Source organism: Pezoporus occidentalis, unplaced genomic scaffold, assembly GCF_034315485.1.
Source record: "Pezoporus occidentalis ecotype Australia unplaced genomic scaffold, CSIRO_AGI_Poc_V1 ctg18, whole genome shotgun sequence".
NCBI classification, from domain to species: domain Eukaryota; kingdom Metazoa; phylum Chordata; class Aves; order Psittaciformes; family Psittacidae; genus Pezoporus; species Pezoporus occidentalis.
Window position 1 is genome coordinate 9,493,896 of NW_026913640.1, and position 17,052 is coordinate 9,510,947.

The following is a 17,052-nucleotide window of genomic DNA, read 5'->3' on the forward strand; positions in this document are numbered from 1 at the left end:
GGTAGCAATGCCATCTCAACCACCCTACCTGTTCCTGTAGTGTCATCTTGTGTCCTTTGCTTCTGCTCTACAGATGCCCTGTGGTTCCTTCTGATGACTGTGCAATGCCTGCAGCAGCCTAAGCCATGGCCATGCAGCCATGAGATGGGCTTTGGGTCCTTGGGCACAGGCTGTTGGCCTCAAGAGAATTAAGGGGGTAATGGCTGGGATTGCAGACAGAGGTTTACATTCCCAGCTGCTGCTGGAAATGGTGGAACAGCCTTTTGAAAGAGGGAAGGGGACTCAGGTGGTTCTCTGCACTGCTCATGTGAAGAAATGGGTGCTGCTGGTACCAGGTCTCCAGGACCATGACATGTCTCTCCTGATTTGAGTAAGGTCAGTCTGAGTCCACCATGCAGGCTGTAGCACACCAAGCAGAGACCTACATTGGTGGGCACTAGGAACTTCATTGAGATTTTCTACTCCTGAGCAGAACCAAAAGGTTTCTTCTAAGCAAAAGAACTGGCAGTAATTGGAGTGTATCAGCAGGATGTTTGAACAGCATGGTAATAATAGTGCTGAGTTGCAGTGGTCTGGGGAGAACTGTAAGTTGTATGTTTTGTCTGTGTACATAGGCTGGCACATCACATTTTTAACCACAAATCAAGCCTATCTGTATGATTTACTTTCTCCTCCTACCATGTCCCTTTATTAAGTTAAATCAGTCATCCCACTGCTCTGTGATTTATGGCTTTATGTTTTGCTGGGAATGTGTCACAAAGCAAAAAGCAGAAGTTTTGATGTATTTTGATGTATTAGTAAAATCAAACTTGTATGCCTAGGGTGAGATTGGAAGAATTTAGTTTCCTCTTGGGTGAACTCTGACAGATGATACAAGTTTCCATCCTTCCCTCTTTACATCCTGGCTGTAAAGAAAAGCCTTGAAATAGGTGGTGGCCAAGGCTCAAACATTTCCCAATCTCTGAACCTGTTCTGGTTAACCTTGACTTGCTCCTGTGGCACTTGAGGGCTCTATGGCACCTCTGCATGAAGCCATGAATGGATGGATGGATGGGTGAAGCTGAAGAACTCAAGAAGCCCAGCCCAGATTGCCCTGATGGCCTCCAACAGCTGCATGTGGCTGACATCAGCCATGGCCAAGTGAGTGTTCAATGACTCCAAGGATGAAGATGCCACCAGCTGACTGCCTGGGCAACAATATGTGGTAAGGTCAGTCTTTGTCTTCACCAAGGTTCAAACAAGGAATATCTGACCAATGTGGGAGACCTTGTGCTGGGAGGGAATGAAAAAGAAGTTTCTCATTCAAGTGGAGAGGGAAATGCCTGGTCAAATTCCAAGGCCACTGTCTGGGGAGTGCTGTAGTCCAAACATGTTGGCTTACCCACCACTCCATGTGCTTTTCACTCTAAACCTGGACATAGTTGTACTTTTGTGTTGGAGGAAAATGCAGAGAGGCAATCATGGCCTACCATGGCACTGTTCCCTCTTTCAAAAATGGAGTCATCATCTATCCCCGATCACACCCCTTTAAGTGTGCTAAGCAGCTCCAATCACCCCTAATCTCTCCACTATGCCAATAGGGTATGTGGCCACAGGTCCTAGAAAGGTCTGTAAAGGATTTACACCTCCTTAGAGAGTTTAAAGTGCTATTTAAAAGCACTTTTTTTTTTTTTTAATTTGCTGAGAGAAGGTCCAACTGTGTGTCAAATTGCCTCTTTTTGTCTCCTGTTCTTCCCAGGGGTAGAAAGCAGTTACTCCCCAAGTCCAGCTCTTCTCCATTTGATTGGAGGCTTGAGAACTAGTGAACTAGGATGCTAATGATGTTTATTAACTAAGCAAAACACACATCTAAAAAGCTTGTGACATCTTAACTACGTTATAAACACAGCACTGTTAGGTAGCTTAATTCACAATTGTGCCACTGCAAGTAATATGGAGCGATGATTCTACTGCTTATTACTAGTATTAGTACTGATATATAATTATATTACTACAAAGAAATCTTACAAATCAAGCACTTATTAAGATGCAATTCTGTTGTCTTTCTTCCTGCACATAGTATTAAGGTATGAAGTCTATGCTTCCTTATGAGTTTGTGCATCTTTACGGCATCATCCCACACCAAGTCTTGTGAGCCAGCTGGTCTTCTCTGGTGGAGAGACCAGTGTATTCTCCAAGGGGGTTCCTTCCAGCATCGCTAGTAGTGTTGGGTCCACAGCACAGCTTTGGCATCTGCGCTCCTTCCGTCAGAAGCTTCTCACCCTTCTTTGCTCTCCACCTGATCTTATACCTCACTGCCCATTCTTTTCCTTTTTCTGCACCCACATTTTTGCCTTCATTGTGGCTCTTTTTTTTTCCCAAGTAAGCAATCTTTAATTATTCATTGGTTACAATTCTGTTTGTTACATTCATACCCAAATTCAGTGTTTCTGACACTGTTACCTTGGGTGCTTTAGTCCCATTAAGGTGTTACTGATACAATTCTTTAGATGAAGTATGCCATAAATCCTGACTGTATGGTCCACACTGGTAGCATTTGATTTACATTTTCTGCTTTTTTGGGCAGAACTGCCTTACTTTAACCTTACTCACCTACCTCAGTATATGTGTAAATCTAAATATATGCATGTATATATACATAAATATACACACACACGCAGAGATACATAGTGACTAATGCTAGTAACAAGTACTTACTATATGCATTAAAAAGTGTGTATGACCTTAGAATAAAAATGCAAAGAGGAGTACAGGCATGGAATCAAAGTGACAGCCTTGAAGATATAGGTACAAGATGATACTTGAAGCCACAAAGATCTAACCTACTCACCGTCAATCACTCGTCACCAGAGGAATTCAATGTTGGGAAATGGGATCAATTTTGGGGATACAGATCACTCCAAACCTGGTCTATGAAAGGTGTCCCTGCCCATGGCAGGGGGTTGGAACGAGATGAGCTTTAAAGTGCCTTCCAACTTAAATCTTTTTATGATTCTATGTTATCAAAGAAACAAAAGTTGGGACCAATAAGAACAGAACATACTTCTAGGTCAGGATGACCAAAACTGAAGTTTTGTTGTGGGTCAGCTGAAAGACTGATGTACAATCTCTCTCAAGGTGCAGTCTTCAAGTGTGGGTGTGTCAGTGACACTAGGTAATGGTCTGTGGTGAAACACACAAAGATAGGAAAGTACTGTTTGTCCGCTTTGGCTCCTCCCCGGAAGGTCCCGCTTGGGCTGCTCCCGTAAAGTCCAGCTTTGGTTCCTCCTCAGAAAGTTCCGCTTTAGAACTCCCTGGAAAAGTCCTGACCCTTGGAGACCTTTCCTAGAAAGGTCTGGCCACTATTGCTGGCCACTTCTTCTGATGTAGGCTGGCCCCCTGTGCCAGAATGAGTGTGCATTTTTGTTAGTATAAAAGCCCAAGCCTCATGCGATGTGGAGACGCAGACCCTCATACCACCCAGGTCAATGTTGCCTCCTCGGGGACTCCCGCTAAGGGAGCCTGTCACCTCACAATGTGATGATGTTTCTCAGAGCTGGTTTCCTGATCGTCATCACATGGTCTCTGGGGTTGGTAAGACAACCAAACATCAGAGATATCCTTTACAGTATCTTTTGTTACCTCTATATTTTCCCCGTATTAATAAATCAGTTATGATTATTCATTGTGTTGCGTTTCTCTCAACCCAGAATCCTTGAACTCTGGAACAATGAGTATAAAATGGGTCTTCACTGCAGTTGTGAAGTGTATCTTTACTGTGAATGTACCACTGCTGATCTATGCTGCAGTGCTGCAGCTGCTGTAAGCTTCTTGCTTTTGCTTTTATTTCTAGGTGTATTTTTGCTTACACTGCTTTTGCTGCCTTGAATATGATATCACAGCTATTAGAAAAAAGCACAAATATATTACTAAGCATTAAAATGAGGTTCCCTTTCCCACCCTCTTTACATCTGATTTATTTTTTTTTTTTTTGGTAACCTGCTCTGAAACTTGGATACATTAAATTGGCAACAAGCTGAATGGTTGGTGGGTACATTTTTTGTCATAGAATGGCAGCTGTGGGGCTGTTCCATACAGGAAAATGAGCTGGAAGCAGAGGGTGACCCCAGCAGAGGCAGGACAGTATAACCACAGACCAGGTACAGTCTCACAGAACCTGGGCAGAACCAGATTCTGTTTACTGGCCAGTGATCATCAAACAAAGTGAGGTGATGACAGTGGTTCAAGGTCAGTGCAGGAAAGCTAGTGAACAAATCAGGACTGCCAGGGCACAGGGCTGGACATCAATACACTTACAGCATAGCTCAAGCAGGGAGAGAGGCCCAAGCTGAGTTTAAGTGGAACTTCAGGACCAGTAGACAGTGGGTGCACGGAAAGAAATTCTGGGTGAGGTTGATCAGGACAATTAAGGCACTCAGGGCATTGATAACTGGATTGGGGAAGCTGCTGGTGAGTTAATTCCTGGGGGACTTAGCAAAGGTTAGGTTGGTCCCTTCTGAATAGTAGAGCTAAGAGGCTTGCTGGTCCTCAGAGCTGTCTTCCAGATAAAAACAACATTCTTCAGTAGAAGGTCTGGACTCAAACAGCCTGTCAGGTTTACAATGGAGGCATCATCTTGCCTGTCTCCCAGGAAATCTTTGAAAGTTTCCTTTAGCCTGTGGGTGAGACAGATCACAATTTTAAGTGTCTGGAGGACTGCTGGGTTTCCAAATCCCATGACCTTTGGCAGGCAATGCTGGCACTCTGCACTGGTTCCCCTGAGATGGCCTTGCAGCTGGAAGCCAGGCAGTATATCTGGGGTATCTCTGGTGGTATCAGACAACAATGTGGGCAACTGTTGCTCAGCATTGTCAACAATACCCAAATACTGGTTGTGGCCTTCTCAAAGCTAAACAGCATCACCAACCACCTCTCCCATCTCAGGTGCAACAGCGCACTGAAACTATCTGTACTCAACTCAATATATCCCCTGCCCCCTCCTTCATGGGGTCTGTGATGCTGTCACTGTGGCATTAGGAGATGTTTCTTATGCAAGAAACAGGGAAAGGGAGGTGGTGTGGCCATATCCTCACACTGGGTTTTCTCACTAGTCCCGTATAAGGGGCACCTTTTTTGTTCCCTTACATGATCCCTTTTATTTTTCCCTAAGGCCAGACACATACTGAGCTGTTTAACAAGAATATAGCCAGCTGGAAAGTAATTTTTCTACTCTGCTGGCACTTGTGAAATCACATCTGGAGGACTGTGTCCGATTTTGTGCTCCCAGCACAAGAAAAACATTGAACCTAAATCTCCATGATGATATTATTTGTACTGGATGTCTTGCTTCCCCATGACATGCAAGATGAATTGAAGATGCTGGGGTTCCTGCTGTATTTTACTCCCACTCCTTTTAGCTGGGCATCACAAAAGGATTCAATGATGCTTATCACAGATGAGGCAACTCCCACTTTTGGAAGAGACGGCCCTTCTCTCTAGCAAGCTTCAAGAGCCCACCTTAAAGAGATTCCAAGACCTCTTCCACCTGGGTCTAGAGTTTGTACCTACCCCTGGAATAAACCAGGAAAAATCTGCTCATACCCCCACTGTGGATCAAAGCTGTCCAGGTGCACAATGATCATCTCATGGAGCTCAATAAGGAACAAATGCAGGTTAACTGCAGAAAGCGCAGTAGTCAGAGCCGCCGCCTTCTCTTCACTCAATTCCTCATGATACTGCTCAGAAACCAGGCAGAAAGGATTCTATAATAACAAAGAACATCAGCAAGAGGATGGCCTGGGACTTGCTGCAAAGACCATCTGGGGCTACATCTGATAGAAGAACTGGAAACCTCTTTGTTCCTGGCTCTTATGCCAGGCCGCCATTAGAGACCACAGCACCAGCTTATGTGACCCATGCCAGAAAGCACCACTGCTTCTAGCACAAAATCTTGTGGATGGCCCTTTTCCAAAGGTATTACATGACTTAAGCAGATGAATAATGCTTGGCTTTTGCTGAGTGGTAAGATACTAATATCACATATTTTTTTTCCTAAAAATTTCCAAAACTTTCCACACAAAATCAGCTTTGTCAAAAAGTTTATGTCTTCCCCTAGCTCTTGTAGACAGTTTTGTGAACTGGGCTGTTTCCCTCACCTGATTCATCTGCACCAACAGTATAGATCTCTTTGCTGACAATGTTTGCCACAGAGACAGGATGTGCTTCAGCTGGCAGTTTGCTACCCCCTGGAAGAGATAAAAACAGATAGGCAATCAGTCAGCCAATTCCTGCTTTTCAGAAAGGCTGTGGCTGAGTTAGCAATGTTCTAGGTTAGGTCACAAAAAAGTGTGTGACCTAAAAGGTGATGTCTTAATCCTTAGGGAAGGGCATGAGGGATGGTAACGCTTAGCCATTTTTCTGTTTAGTACAAAAAAAGTGCCTTGCTTACCAATATGTCTCTGAACTGTTGTGCACTTGCATCCATCTTCAGCTCATTTTTTACATACTCAGACAACTGGCGCTCTGGGTTCCCACCAGTCACAGCCAGGAATTCAGCAGCCAGTTTCAAGGTGTCAAGTGTTTGGGAAATAGCATTCACTGATCGTGCTTCTTCCATGACCCATTTCAGCGTGTTCACATTTATTGATTCCTATCGATAGGAGAAATATAGACATGCTGTGACTTTGACACATAAGATCTGGGTCCTGCGAGTGTGTGCTCACAGCAAAGGAACTGTATAACCTCTGGCATCAATTCTGCCCTCTAATCAGAGGCAGACTTTGAGATACCTGGCTGATATCCAGGGTTTTCATGGGAAAGACACAGACTCTACAAGGACATGGGCTTTCCAGCCTAGTTGCAAGCAGGAACAATAACCCTACAGTTGACACTTGTGTTGATCTACCATGCCAGTGCATGGCATGCTGTGGTCACCATGTCCTGTTGGTTTAGACACGTGTACAGATGAGTCCACCTGAGTGAGTTGACTCTATTCCCTTTGCAGCCAGCAAAGAAAATTGGCTCCTTGTGAGGCCCCAGCCATCTGCCTGATGTGGACTTGGACCTTTTTACACATCCTGCAGGTGCCATATTCTCTGCTGAGCTCTCTGTTTCCTAATATAGCTTATTAATAAGCATTACAAGACATAAGAAAGCTTGGGTGGAAAAAAAAGATGGTAAGCTTTTTATGTACCTGAGGCACATGTTCTCTCACTTTTGTTTTTGTGTACTTCAGGGTCTTCATTCTGTCCAGCTCAAAGAATGGAGCCGTCTGGAAAGCAAGTAAATGGATATGAAAACACAAAGTATCACTTGGCACAGGCCAACTGGAAAACCCATGACCATGGAGTAAGACACAGCTACCAACGTCTTGGCTGCAGGGCTGGCGGCAGTGACAGCTTAGTGTAAGACGTATAGGGGAGGCGGAAGCAGGGACAGGCTACGCAAGTGGAACATAAGAGACATTGCTTGGACATGCAAGGATGGAGTTAAGAAAGACAAAACTCATTTGCAGGTGAAACTGCTGAGAGATGTGAAGGCCAACTAGAAGAGCTTCTACATCTGTACATCAGTAACAAAAGGAAGACCAGATGAAAACTGGGCTCACTGCTCAACAGGGAAGGGGACCTACTGAAAAAGGATATAGAAAAGGTTCTCATTGTGATACTTGGTTCTTTCTTTGACCCACTTTTTACTGTAAAGGTCCGCTTTCAACCCCCTCTGTTTATGGACAAAGTTTAAAGGCATGTCACAAAAAAAAAAAAAAAAAAGGACCAAATTAGGCACTACTATACCATCGAGCTGATTACTCTCTTTCCTCCCCTTACCTCCAGTGGGATGGTGAAAGAAGAAAAGGAGAAAAAAAGTGAGAAAACAAAACAAGTGATGCAAAGGTAATGCAACTCACCACCTCCAATGGGTACACTGACACCCAGCCACTTCTGAGAAAAGATGGCCAACCATCCTAAAATCCCTCTTATCCATTTTATTCCTGAGCATATTATACAACATGGAATACTTCTTCAGTTAGTTTAGGTCATCTGTCTCACTGTGCCCCCTCCCAGTCTCTTGCACATCCCCAATCTATTCACTAGGAGGGGCGAACAGAATGAGAAATGGAGGCAGCCTTTAATGCTGTACAAACACTGTTCAACATTAGTGTGTTATCAGTGCTATTTTGGTCACAAATCTAAGCCACAGCACTGTACAAGTTGCTATGATGAAAATTACCTCCATCTCGGCCACACCGAAAACAGCTGGATATACATAGGTCCATGGGACCAGATAGAATGTATTAAGTGATGCTGAGGAAGCTGTTGATGTTAAGATATTTCAGCAACAACTGACATGCCATCTGAGGAAGTTGATTGATGATACCAAACTGGGGAAAGGAGCTGATGTGCTGAAGGGCAAGGCTGCCACTCAGAGGGCTCTCAACATGCTGAAGAAATGGACTAATAGAAACCTCATGAACTTCAGCAAGGACAAATGCAAATCCTGCATCTGGGATGGACAATCATAGGAAACTGGTTCTGAAGCAGCTTTGCAGGAAAGATCTGTGTGCCTGGGTGGACAGGTTGAACCAGAGTCAGCAGTGATTATGGTGAAAAAGACCATGTGCACAAAGGGCTGTAGTAGCAGGAGTGTAGCCAGCAGAACAAGGGAAATGACTCTTTCCGTCTAGTCAGCATTCATAAGATTACATTTCAGCACTGTATCCAATACAGGGTTCCTCGGTACATGAGACATTGACAAATTGAAGTGAGTCCAGCAGAGCCCAACAAGATGATTGAGTGTCTGCAGAACAGGATGCAAGCAATTGTTCACCCTGTAAAAGAGAACTTTATGGGGAGAGCTTTTGCACTTCTAATTGTACTTCCACTACTAAAAGGGGGGTATCAGTGAAGGCAATAAGGACAAGGAGTAACATGGGACCTCCTACTTAAGCACACAGGAAACATTTTCCCAGTAAGGGTGCTAAAACACCAGAACAGAGCGGCAGAGAGGTGGTGAATCTCTATCCCTGGAGATTTCCAAAATTCATCCATACACTGTACATCACCCCAAACAATCTGCTCTCACTTTGCAGTTAGTTTTACTTGAAGAAAATGGCTGGACCAGAAACAAACACCCAGAGGCTCCTCCAGCCAAACTCTTTCAAGTTCCTCTGTGACTGTGTGTCAATTTCTCTGCCTATTCTACTCTACTACTGGACAAGCATGTAAGCCAGAATCACTATGTGACTGTTATAATCCTTGAACCCCTTATTCCTACTCCCTCGAAGCCAGATTTTCACATTTCACAAATCCTACCTAGTAGACTTTACCTCTGACACAAGAAATACCTGGGGCAACCAGTGGTTGTAGGAGAACCTCACAGGAAGTCTACATAACCACCTGAGAGTTTTAAAGGGGCTGAAGGGATTTAGGTACTTAAATTCATTGCTGTCCCACAAGCCATACATTTTGAGGTGTATATCTCTGGCCTGCCTTTTCAGATGAGAATAACCATTTGCAAATCTGGTCCCCCAAGAGCTTGTGGAGAAAAGCCAAAGGCTGATGTGAAGATGTCTGCCACAGCAGAAGTCTGACTTCTCCAGTATGATTTAGAGGTCCAGCCCTATATACAGCCTGTATGCCCAGGGACTCAGCTCTCTTGAGTCTTTTTAGATAGCGTCTGACTCTTCCTTGGTTTTAAGATAATTCAGGCCAACCTCCCCTGCAGGCTTTGAAGAGAAAGGCTCACATTGCCTGTCACAGCACCAAGGTTTGCTGAGCACAGTGTGGTTTTTGACCGCACAGTCCAAGTAATGCAGATAGATGCAGAGTGGTGGGTGGGCTGCCAAACATACAGGTACCTTCACCTGTGTTTGCTCCAGCTCTGGAGAGGTGGATACCAGCTGCTGGAAGAAAAATCATATACTATCTGCTGGCCTGGAGCACTGCAACTTGGCTTGTGCTGAAAGTGCATTGTGCTAAGCTCACCTGAGCTCTGATGATAGGTTTCCCACTGATAAAACGTTGGATTATTTGCTGCTGTAGTGTCTGGAAGTCAAAATGGGTTGTCTTGGTGCCATCTTCATGTATCTCATACTGAGAGTTGACCAGTGTTGCAGTGATCAGATCATTCTCAGTTATCTTCAACATGGAGTATGGTTTCACTTCTTCTGCAGAGATGATCCTGGAAAAGAAGTTACCTGTTAAGGATAGCAGCTTGCTTCTTACCTCATCCCACTTTGCAGTCGGTGACACTGCGGTTCTAGATGAGTTCTGATTTTCTCCAGAGGGATGATTTGAAATTTACTGTTGCTTTTCCTTTGTGATCTGTGTAGCTGTGTCCACACAACTGTTCTGGAGCTGTATGAGGAGCTTTGTCACAAGGTAACCAATAGAAAGCGGAGTTGGGAGGAGTTTCAGGACCAGAGTGTTGGCATTGATGTCCTTTGGCAACTTGTCTGGGATGACTCTCACATCTGTAACAAAATGGAGGGTTTCTCTTCTGATGCATGTGGTGTTACGAAGAATTCTCCTAAGGGAGAAACTCTGGATAGACTTTGTTGAAATATTTTTTTTTTTTTTTTTATATTAGGTTTTGTAGTTTTTGAAGGTTTTTTTTGTTTTTTTTTTTTTTTTTTTCTCAGCTAGGAAGTCAAACCAAGGCAAGCGCAGCAACTGGCATGAGTTCCATAGTTCATCAAGGGCTTAGGAAAAGAAGGTAACAGTACCTGAGAAGTTTAAATACCTGAACACAGTGGTTTCATTCTGATATTGCTCCAGACTTTCTGGATGGTCTCTATAGCTCGGCAGAAAGCTGAATGTTGGTCCTCTTCAGGCACAGAGAAGGGAGTAAAACAGAAATGTCAATGAATGCTTCCAAAAGGAAGGAACTGAAAAAGATTTATTTCTGTCTGCTCGAAAAACAGTAAGCTATGTTAGACTGGGCCTTGGCTGCCATTCACAGCTGTGGCTCCAAGCTTAATTAGAGTTAATTTGTTTCTACCCCATATTATATCATATCTGGCATTAAGGGGTGCTGAGTCCCAGCTCATGTGCACCATGCTAATACCCCATCTTCCGGTTTTAAAACCCTGTCTTGTATAGGTATGTTGACCATAGAAGCAGTCTCTACAAGTTTCTCAAGTCCTGCTGGCTATACCTACTCTGAGGGTGGGAAGCAAACTGCCCAAGACCCATTCTAATGTTTCAGAGATCATTCCAGTGTCTTGGAGTTCTCTACCCTCTCCCTCAAACATCAAAGGTGGCCATAAAGGTGGAGATGATCACTGTGAGCTTGCATCATGGCCCTGAGGGCACTAACAGACCTTAATAGCCCTGATCAGCCTGACCCGAAGACTCCACTTCACCCCTTGCCCATGGGCCCAGGAGACACATGTAAGCTCAGGACAGTGCCTGAGTTGTAAGCAGCCCTGTCTCCTGCTCTCATAACTTATTGACTGGACCTCCTAGTCTCCTCCTGGACTTAATACCTTGCCTTGTATTATGATCACTGGATCTTGAAGGAACCCTGTTGTCACTGCCCTGGCCTTGCCCTGATCTTATGGGACTTCACCTTTGTCTCTACCTGGTCTGTACTTTGGTCACCCTTAGCTTGTGGCTTATCTTCCCTTATGGAGCAGTCTTGTGTTTGCTGCTCCCTCACAGCTTGCAACAGAAATTACAGGTCCTGCTATAACATAATAGCAGAGTATATGGGTATTGAGTTGTAGAAGCCAGTTTATTGGGATCAGAATAGGTCCATGTCATACCTGAAAGTTCGTGTTGGTCTAGAAACTGTTGTACTGAGTATATTTCCCCTCCATGGCAGTTCTGGAAGAAATGGATCAGAGCTTTCTGCAGACTCAAAATGTCAGGCAGGTGTTGGACATGCTGGATGTTTTTTATCTGGAAGGGAAAATTCAGCATGACTTTGCAATCTACACATTTATCTGAGAAACCAGGATTGTGTCTGGCATTATGTGGTATTTGTGAGAAGGGCATTGTACTAGGAAAGAGAGGGAAATAAATCAACTTAGTGCCCCACTGATACCAACAATGGTGAATTGCCATAGTGCCTGTCTCTGCTTTGAAGGAGGAGGAAATTTTCCACAGCAAACCTTAGACATGAGCTCCAGAAGAACAGGATAGCGACTCCCTTCACTTTCTCCATGTTCTTGCTGAAGGAGATGCATCAGGGTCTGAATGGACACCTTCTGTTCATATCGCCACATGTAGGAGAGGCCAATCAGTCCAAAGTTTGGCTGGTCTTTGAAAGGGGTCATCTGGTCACAAGCTATTTGTGGGAGCAAGCTGGAGCCCTGAAGATCTCTCATTCTCTGCTGCTTGATGTAAGTAAGGTTCTGCTCCAAGTCCTGTGGAATTTGAAGGGTTGTTAGGTGATGCCTTTTGTTACAAAGGGGTTTGGAAGGACTTACAAGTCTTTTCATGAGTGAAAACAATGGTGGCTCTGAAGAAAGGGAGGAGATAGTAAAATTTTCCTGTTGAAGAATGAAGTAGGGTCAGGAGGAAGGAGGGGTTGAGCAGCTGGCTGTGTGGTGCCAAGTTACTGGCTGGGTTTAAACCACAACATGCAGCAACGAGTCCCTTGTGTACCTTGAAGAATGGCCGAGTCAGGGTTTTAAAGCAGGTTTCCCACTGCCTTCTGTCTTCTTGGCTAAGCAAAATATTCCAGTCCATGTTTTGTCCTGTAGGAAATTCAAAGCATTATAAGGACCCTCACCCAGTAGACAGTGGAGTCTGTGCAGAACAGCTGTAGCTGTGGGATGAGAGCCACCAGGTCCAGTGGCTGTGTGAAAACAAACTTGTTGTAAGCCTGCTGGTACCCTCCCAGGGGGTGGAATATACCTTTACTGTTTGCACTGCTGCTCAGGTGCTGGAGGAACAGATGGACTGTCACTGTGGCATCCTCCATGTTCTTGCTACACGCCTCTGCCAGGCATTCAATGTCTTTCTCAAGGTGGCCCCAGAAGAATTTTGCCACATCCTCTGGCTTCTCTGTCATCAGATTCAGAATTGCCTGGAAGACAGGGTGGTTTCTTAATTTAGCTCTCAAGAAAGGTTCTGCCCTATTCATCCTCTGAATAGGGAAGAAGCTATTCATCATGTAGAAACTGCAGGCTGAGTGGCGTGGGCAGACAGACAGGAGGCAAGGGAGAGAAAAGAATATGGGCTGTCTCCCCCCTTCGTCTGTATAGATGCCCAGCAGCATGGATGAATGCAGCAGAACTCTTGCAAGACAGACAGAGGCAGGCAACAGGTCCCTCTCCAGTTCAGTTCTCCGTATGGAAGGGCTTCCAAGGATGTATCCTTTTCCTGTTCTGTCCTGTGTGCTGTGATAAGGAAATGTAGTTCAGTTTACATTCTCAGTGACTAGGCTCCTCTCGTGTAAGTTAACATTGACAGAGGCTTGGTCACCCTTGGGTCAGAATAAGTCTGAACATGGGGTGAGATGAAACTTTTGGAAGGGAAGAAATGCTGCTGAAGAAATGCTCTTACCATCTGTTTCCACTCAAGCTTTTTCTTCTCTCTGTTCCCCCTAGTATGTACTTCTGAGATTTAGACCTTGCTTTGCTCAGCTACAGTGTTTCTCCTGTACCAGAGAATGGAAAGAGGGTCAAGTGGCCACATGTGTGTCCATCTTTCTTCAGCTGTAGGGCAGGGAGCATCAACTTACATTTTTATCCTCACAAAACCTTTCTCAGGTTTGTCTTTATGTCCTCCAATTTTGGCACCACATAGGCATCGTTTGATTTCCCAGGGACACACAAACTATAGGTAAAGATATGACAGCAGTGTGAGACCTAGCAGAAAACATAACAGCAGACAGAAGATCCCCAGCATCACAAAAAAGCCAAAAGGCACTCACATCATTGATGGTCCAGTATGATCTACACTGACAAACTGTGTAGGAAAGGAAATTAGATTAATCTGTTAATTATCTCCCAATTACAAAATCCTTCATAATGTAAGCACAACCAGAATTTCACTGGATGGGCTTTTCTTAAGTAAGACATTCTTCCCATCTATTGGGATCTGGTGTCACAACATTTTTCTTACAGAGTTTAGCATAAACGGCCTGAAGGTGCTGAAGCTGAAAGCAGACCAGTGAATACTCAACAGGAGCACTCCATCTACCTGTTCTTCCTTTCCCTCCATCCCCTGGAACATTTATAGCAAGTTCCCTGTGTCTGCCATCCATATAGGAGCATCTGGGCTGGACTAAGGTAAAATTTTCCTACCACTTACTCCAAAGCGTATCATTTTGACCAGTTTTCCAGTTCTTATCAAACGGCAGGTCTCCAGGCATGGTGGGAAGGTAGGACCTCTTAGAAAGGAAACAGATGTGTGAAGGAGAATTTGAGGAATTCTGTAACCATTTTCCTAGTTTTCTTCTCACCTACTGGAGAAATAACTGTTCTGGAAATAAATACATTAGGTGTAAATGGGTGCGTGAAAAAGCTTGTCTGAGACATGGACCAAGGAACACGTCATTATATCAACTGGGGATACACTGGGGATTGGCTGGGTTTACAACAGCAGTGATGCCAAAGGTACCATAAATTCTTTGGTATCTGCCTACCAAACTGAGGATTCACAGGGAAAGAGCAGGATCTGGACGCTGCCATTGTCTTCACAGCCAAGATATGGGCAATGCACGTCTCAAATACTTTCTGCATTCCTCAAATAACAGGAACAATTTATGCCTCATTAGGTGCAAAAGGCGGGGGGTGGGGTGGGGTGTCTAATCTATTAAAAAAAGTAATCTTTACTTACAGATGGCATATTTGTGGTCAGAATGAAGAAGCTTGGGCTAGGATTTGAGTCATGTAAGCTCAGTTGACAGCTAACATTTGGCAAGGCCCCTTAGACCCACTGGAGAGATATGGGCACCTCCAGCAGGCTGTCTCCCACTTTCAATACAGATAGTGATGGACTATCAATACAGACAATCCATCACTATCCACTGATGGCCCCAGTTTCCTTTTAGTGGACTGTCCAGAAGAGAGCATAACTAGAAGGCTCCATTTGGTGTCTGCAACAAACCAGAAAGCTGCAAACTGACCCAAACCAAATCTGACAGAGCTGGTAGTGTAAAAGCAGGTCCCACCCCAACAGCCTTATCATGAAGGAAGAAACCATATCCCCACAACTTGATTTACCTTCACCTCACAAGGCTTAAAGCAGATAATTCTGAAAAGTTGAGCAAGGGGACTTTGAGATAGTGCCAGAGTAAATGCAGTGTGAAACACCACCTCCATCAAGACCTTGTTTTTGTGTTTGCACAGAGCAAACTTAGCCCAGATCTTCTCCATCTTGTTTTCCAGAGACTCTCCTGGGAGCACTGGTGTTTGGAGGATGATTTCCATTTGTTTAATGACAGGCTAGAAAAGAAATTGAACAAACCAGGTGGAATTTAAGAAGACCCATAAGGCACCTTTTGATGAGGTGACCACTGTTAGGCCACAAAAGTGGTGTTTTATATAAATGTGATCCTTTTGTTTCCAACTCAGGAGAAAATTCCTATATCTTTCTACAAACACCCCATAACACCCACAGAAATCTTATGTAGAAGATACAATGGATACTCACTATCAGCCTTTGGACTTCCTGGGGATTTCCAGTTTTTATTTGTTTTTTTGCTCTGGAAGCACCAGCATTATATCTGACCAGTCACCCGTATGCTGTGAAACACAGATATAAAATATGTTACCACAGTGAAGATACCTCCAGCATGTGAAAGGCTGTATCAAACTCACTGAAGCACTGAGATAAATCCCTTACAAATGATAAGGTTATTTTTGTGTTGTGACCATAGCAAACTTTTTGCATTGTTTAAAATTTCTGCTTGTATCATGGGGGAAAGGTTGGGGTGCTGTAGAGATATGAGGTCTGTTCTGCCTGGATTTTGCTGTGCAATGGTTCTAGATTCTACAGTCTTACACACACACACCTAGGTCCCTTCAGGGGAACACTCACATGCCTAGCAGAAGTGATGGAGGTAAAATGATCCTCTAGAGGGCTTATAGCTCTCTCCAGAACAGAAGAAAGCCCCAGGAAGATTTTTTCATTACTTAAGATGGGTGTTTCCTATCCCATCAGTAAGGCACACAGCCTTACCATCCCAGGTAAGGCACGCAGCCTACAATACGACATGTAAATTCACCAGGCAGGGCTCAACTCAGCCACCTGTAAACTCTCAGAGCTAGCTGCAAAGAAAAGCCTGGGTGCACCTGTGTGGTTGGGTGGCCCAGCTTCAGTGACATGTAGAAGATTTTGGAAGACACTCACCTGTGAAATTTCAAACCCTCTGGGTAAAATCCATTTTTCTGCCTGAAGGATCTTCTGTGCTGGGATGAACCTGTAGTTGTTACAGATTTTTAATGAGGAAGATTTGAGGCCACGGTGTCTCTGCATTTGCCACCAGCTCCTTCATTGCATTCACCAAGTCTTGCTCCTCTTGCCTGTTCCCATGAGGAGACGGTTTGTTTTGATCTGCAGCTACAAGTGAGATTTTTCATTAGGCTTACTCCCATACAGTTGTGTATTGTAGATTTTTTTTGTAAACACACCACCTGCTTAGGTTGCAGCAACACTTTTTATCCAAGAGTAGAAATGTGGCCTGCTACCATAGTATCCTGGGCTGCTTAATACCTGCAGTATGCAGGGAAGTAGAATACTGGGCAGTGGTTATGAGGACTTAATGGTCCACTGTTATCCCATTTTTAGTCTTTACAGGATCTTGGCCAGGTAATCTTCTCTAGCATATTTTAGGTCAGAAAGGAAAGCTCTCAAAGGCTATCCAGAAGGTAAGGAGCAATCTCATGGCTCTCTTCTAGGTAGCTGAGTGGGAATCTTCTGACCTATTCATATCTTGGCCTTACAAGGGGTCTCCTGTATCTCCATTTGTTATATGTGTTGAGATAAGACTGTGTTGGTCTCTTCACTCAGACTTTACTTGGACACCCTTTGAAGCTAACAAAGATGTAAGGAAGTGATTCAACAGAATTTAAAGTGCACTATGTTCGCTTCTAAACTGAGAGGCTCACACATGTTCATT

The 17,052-nt window shown here is 44.2% G+C and overlaps 1 protein-coding gene across 1 annotated transcript; it reads right to left on the reverse strand.

The window, feature by feature from the left end:
- Window positions 1-3,732: 3,732 nt before the first annotated feature.
- LOC134161936 (E3 ubiquitin-protein ligase RNF213-like) lies at window positions 3,733-16,570 on the reverse strand. The gene is made up of 18 exons (XM_062615298.1): window positions 16,284-16,570; window positions 15,585-15,676; window positions 15,155-15,376; window positions 14,241-14,319; window positions 13,861-13,895; window positions 13,669-13,763; window positions 12,840-13,324; window positions 12,588-12,679; window positions 12,092-12,346; window positions 11,744-11,879; window positions 10,720-10,803; window positions 10,282-10,450; window positions 9,963-10,158; window positions 7,172-7,249; window positions 6,428-6,628; window positions 6,135-6,224; window positions 5,581-5,741; window positions 3,733-4,655 (listed from the first exon to the last, which is right to left on the reverse strand). The coding sequence occupies exons 3-18, from the start codon at window positions 15,359-15,361 to the stop codon at window positions 4,481-4,483; spliced, it is 2,538 nt and encodes an 845-aa protein (XP_062471282.1). The 5' UTR covers window positions 15,362-15,376; window positions 15,585-15,676; window positions 16,284-16,570; the 3' UTR covers window positions 3,733-4,480.
- Window positions 16,571-17,052: the final 482 nt, after the last annotated feature.

Excerpts from the sequence above, each read along its gene's own strand:
- LOC134161936 (XM_062615298.1), bottom strand. The coding sequence starts at position 15,361 with ATGGAAATCATCCTCCAAACACCAGTGCTCCCAGGAGAGTCTCTGGAA. Across the intron at positions 7,250-9,962 it reads AACCTATCATCAGAGCTCAG|ACGGCTCCATTCTTTGAGCT; the intron begins GTGAGCTTAGCA and ends CTTGCTTTCCAG. Across the intron at positions 6,225-6,427 it reads AACAGTTCAGAGACATATTG|GGGGTAGCAAACTGCCAGCT; the intron begins GTAAGCAAGGCA and ends TATCTCTTCCAG.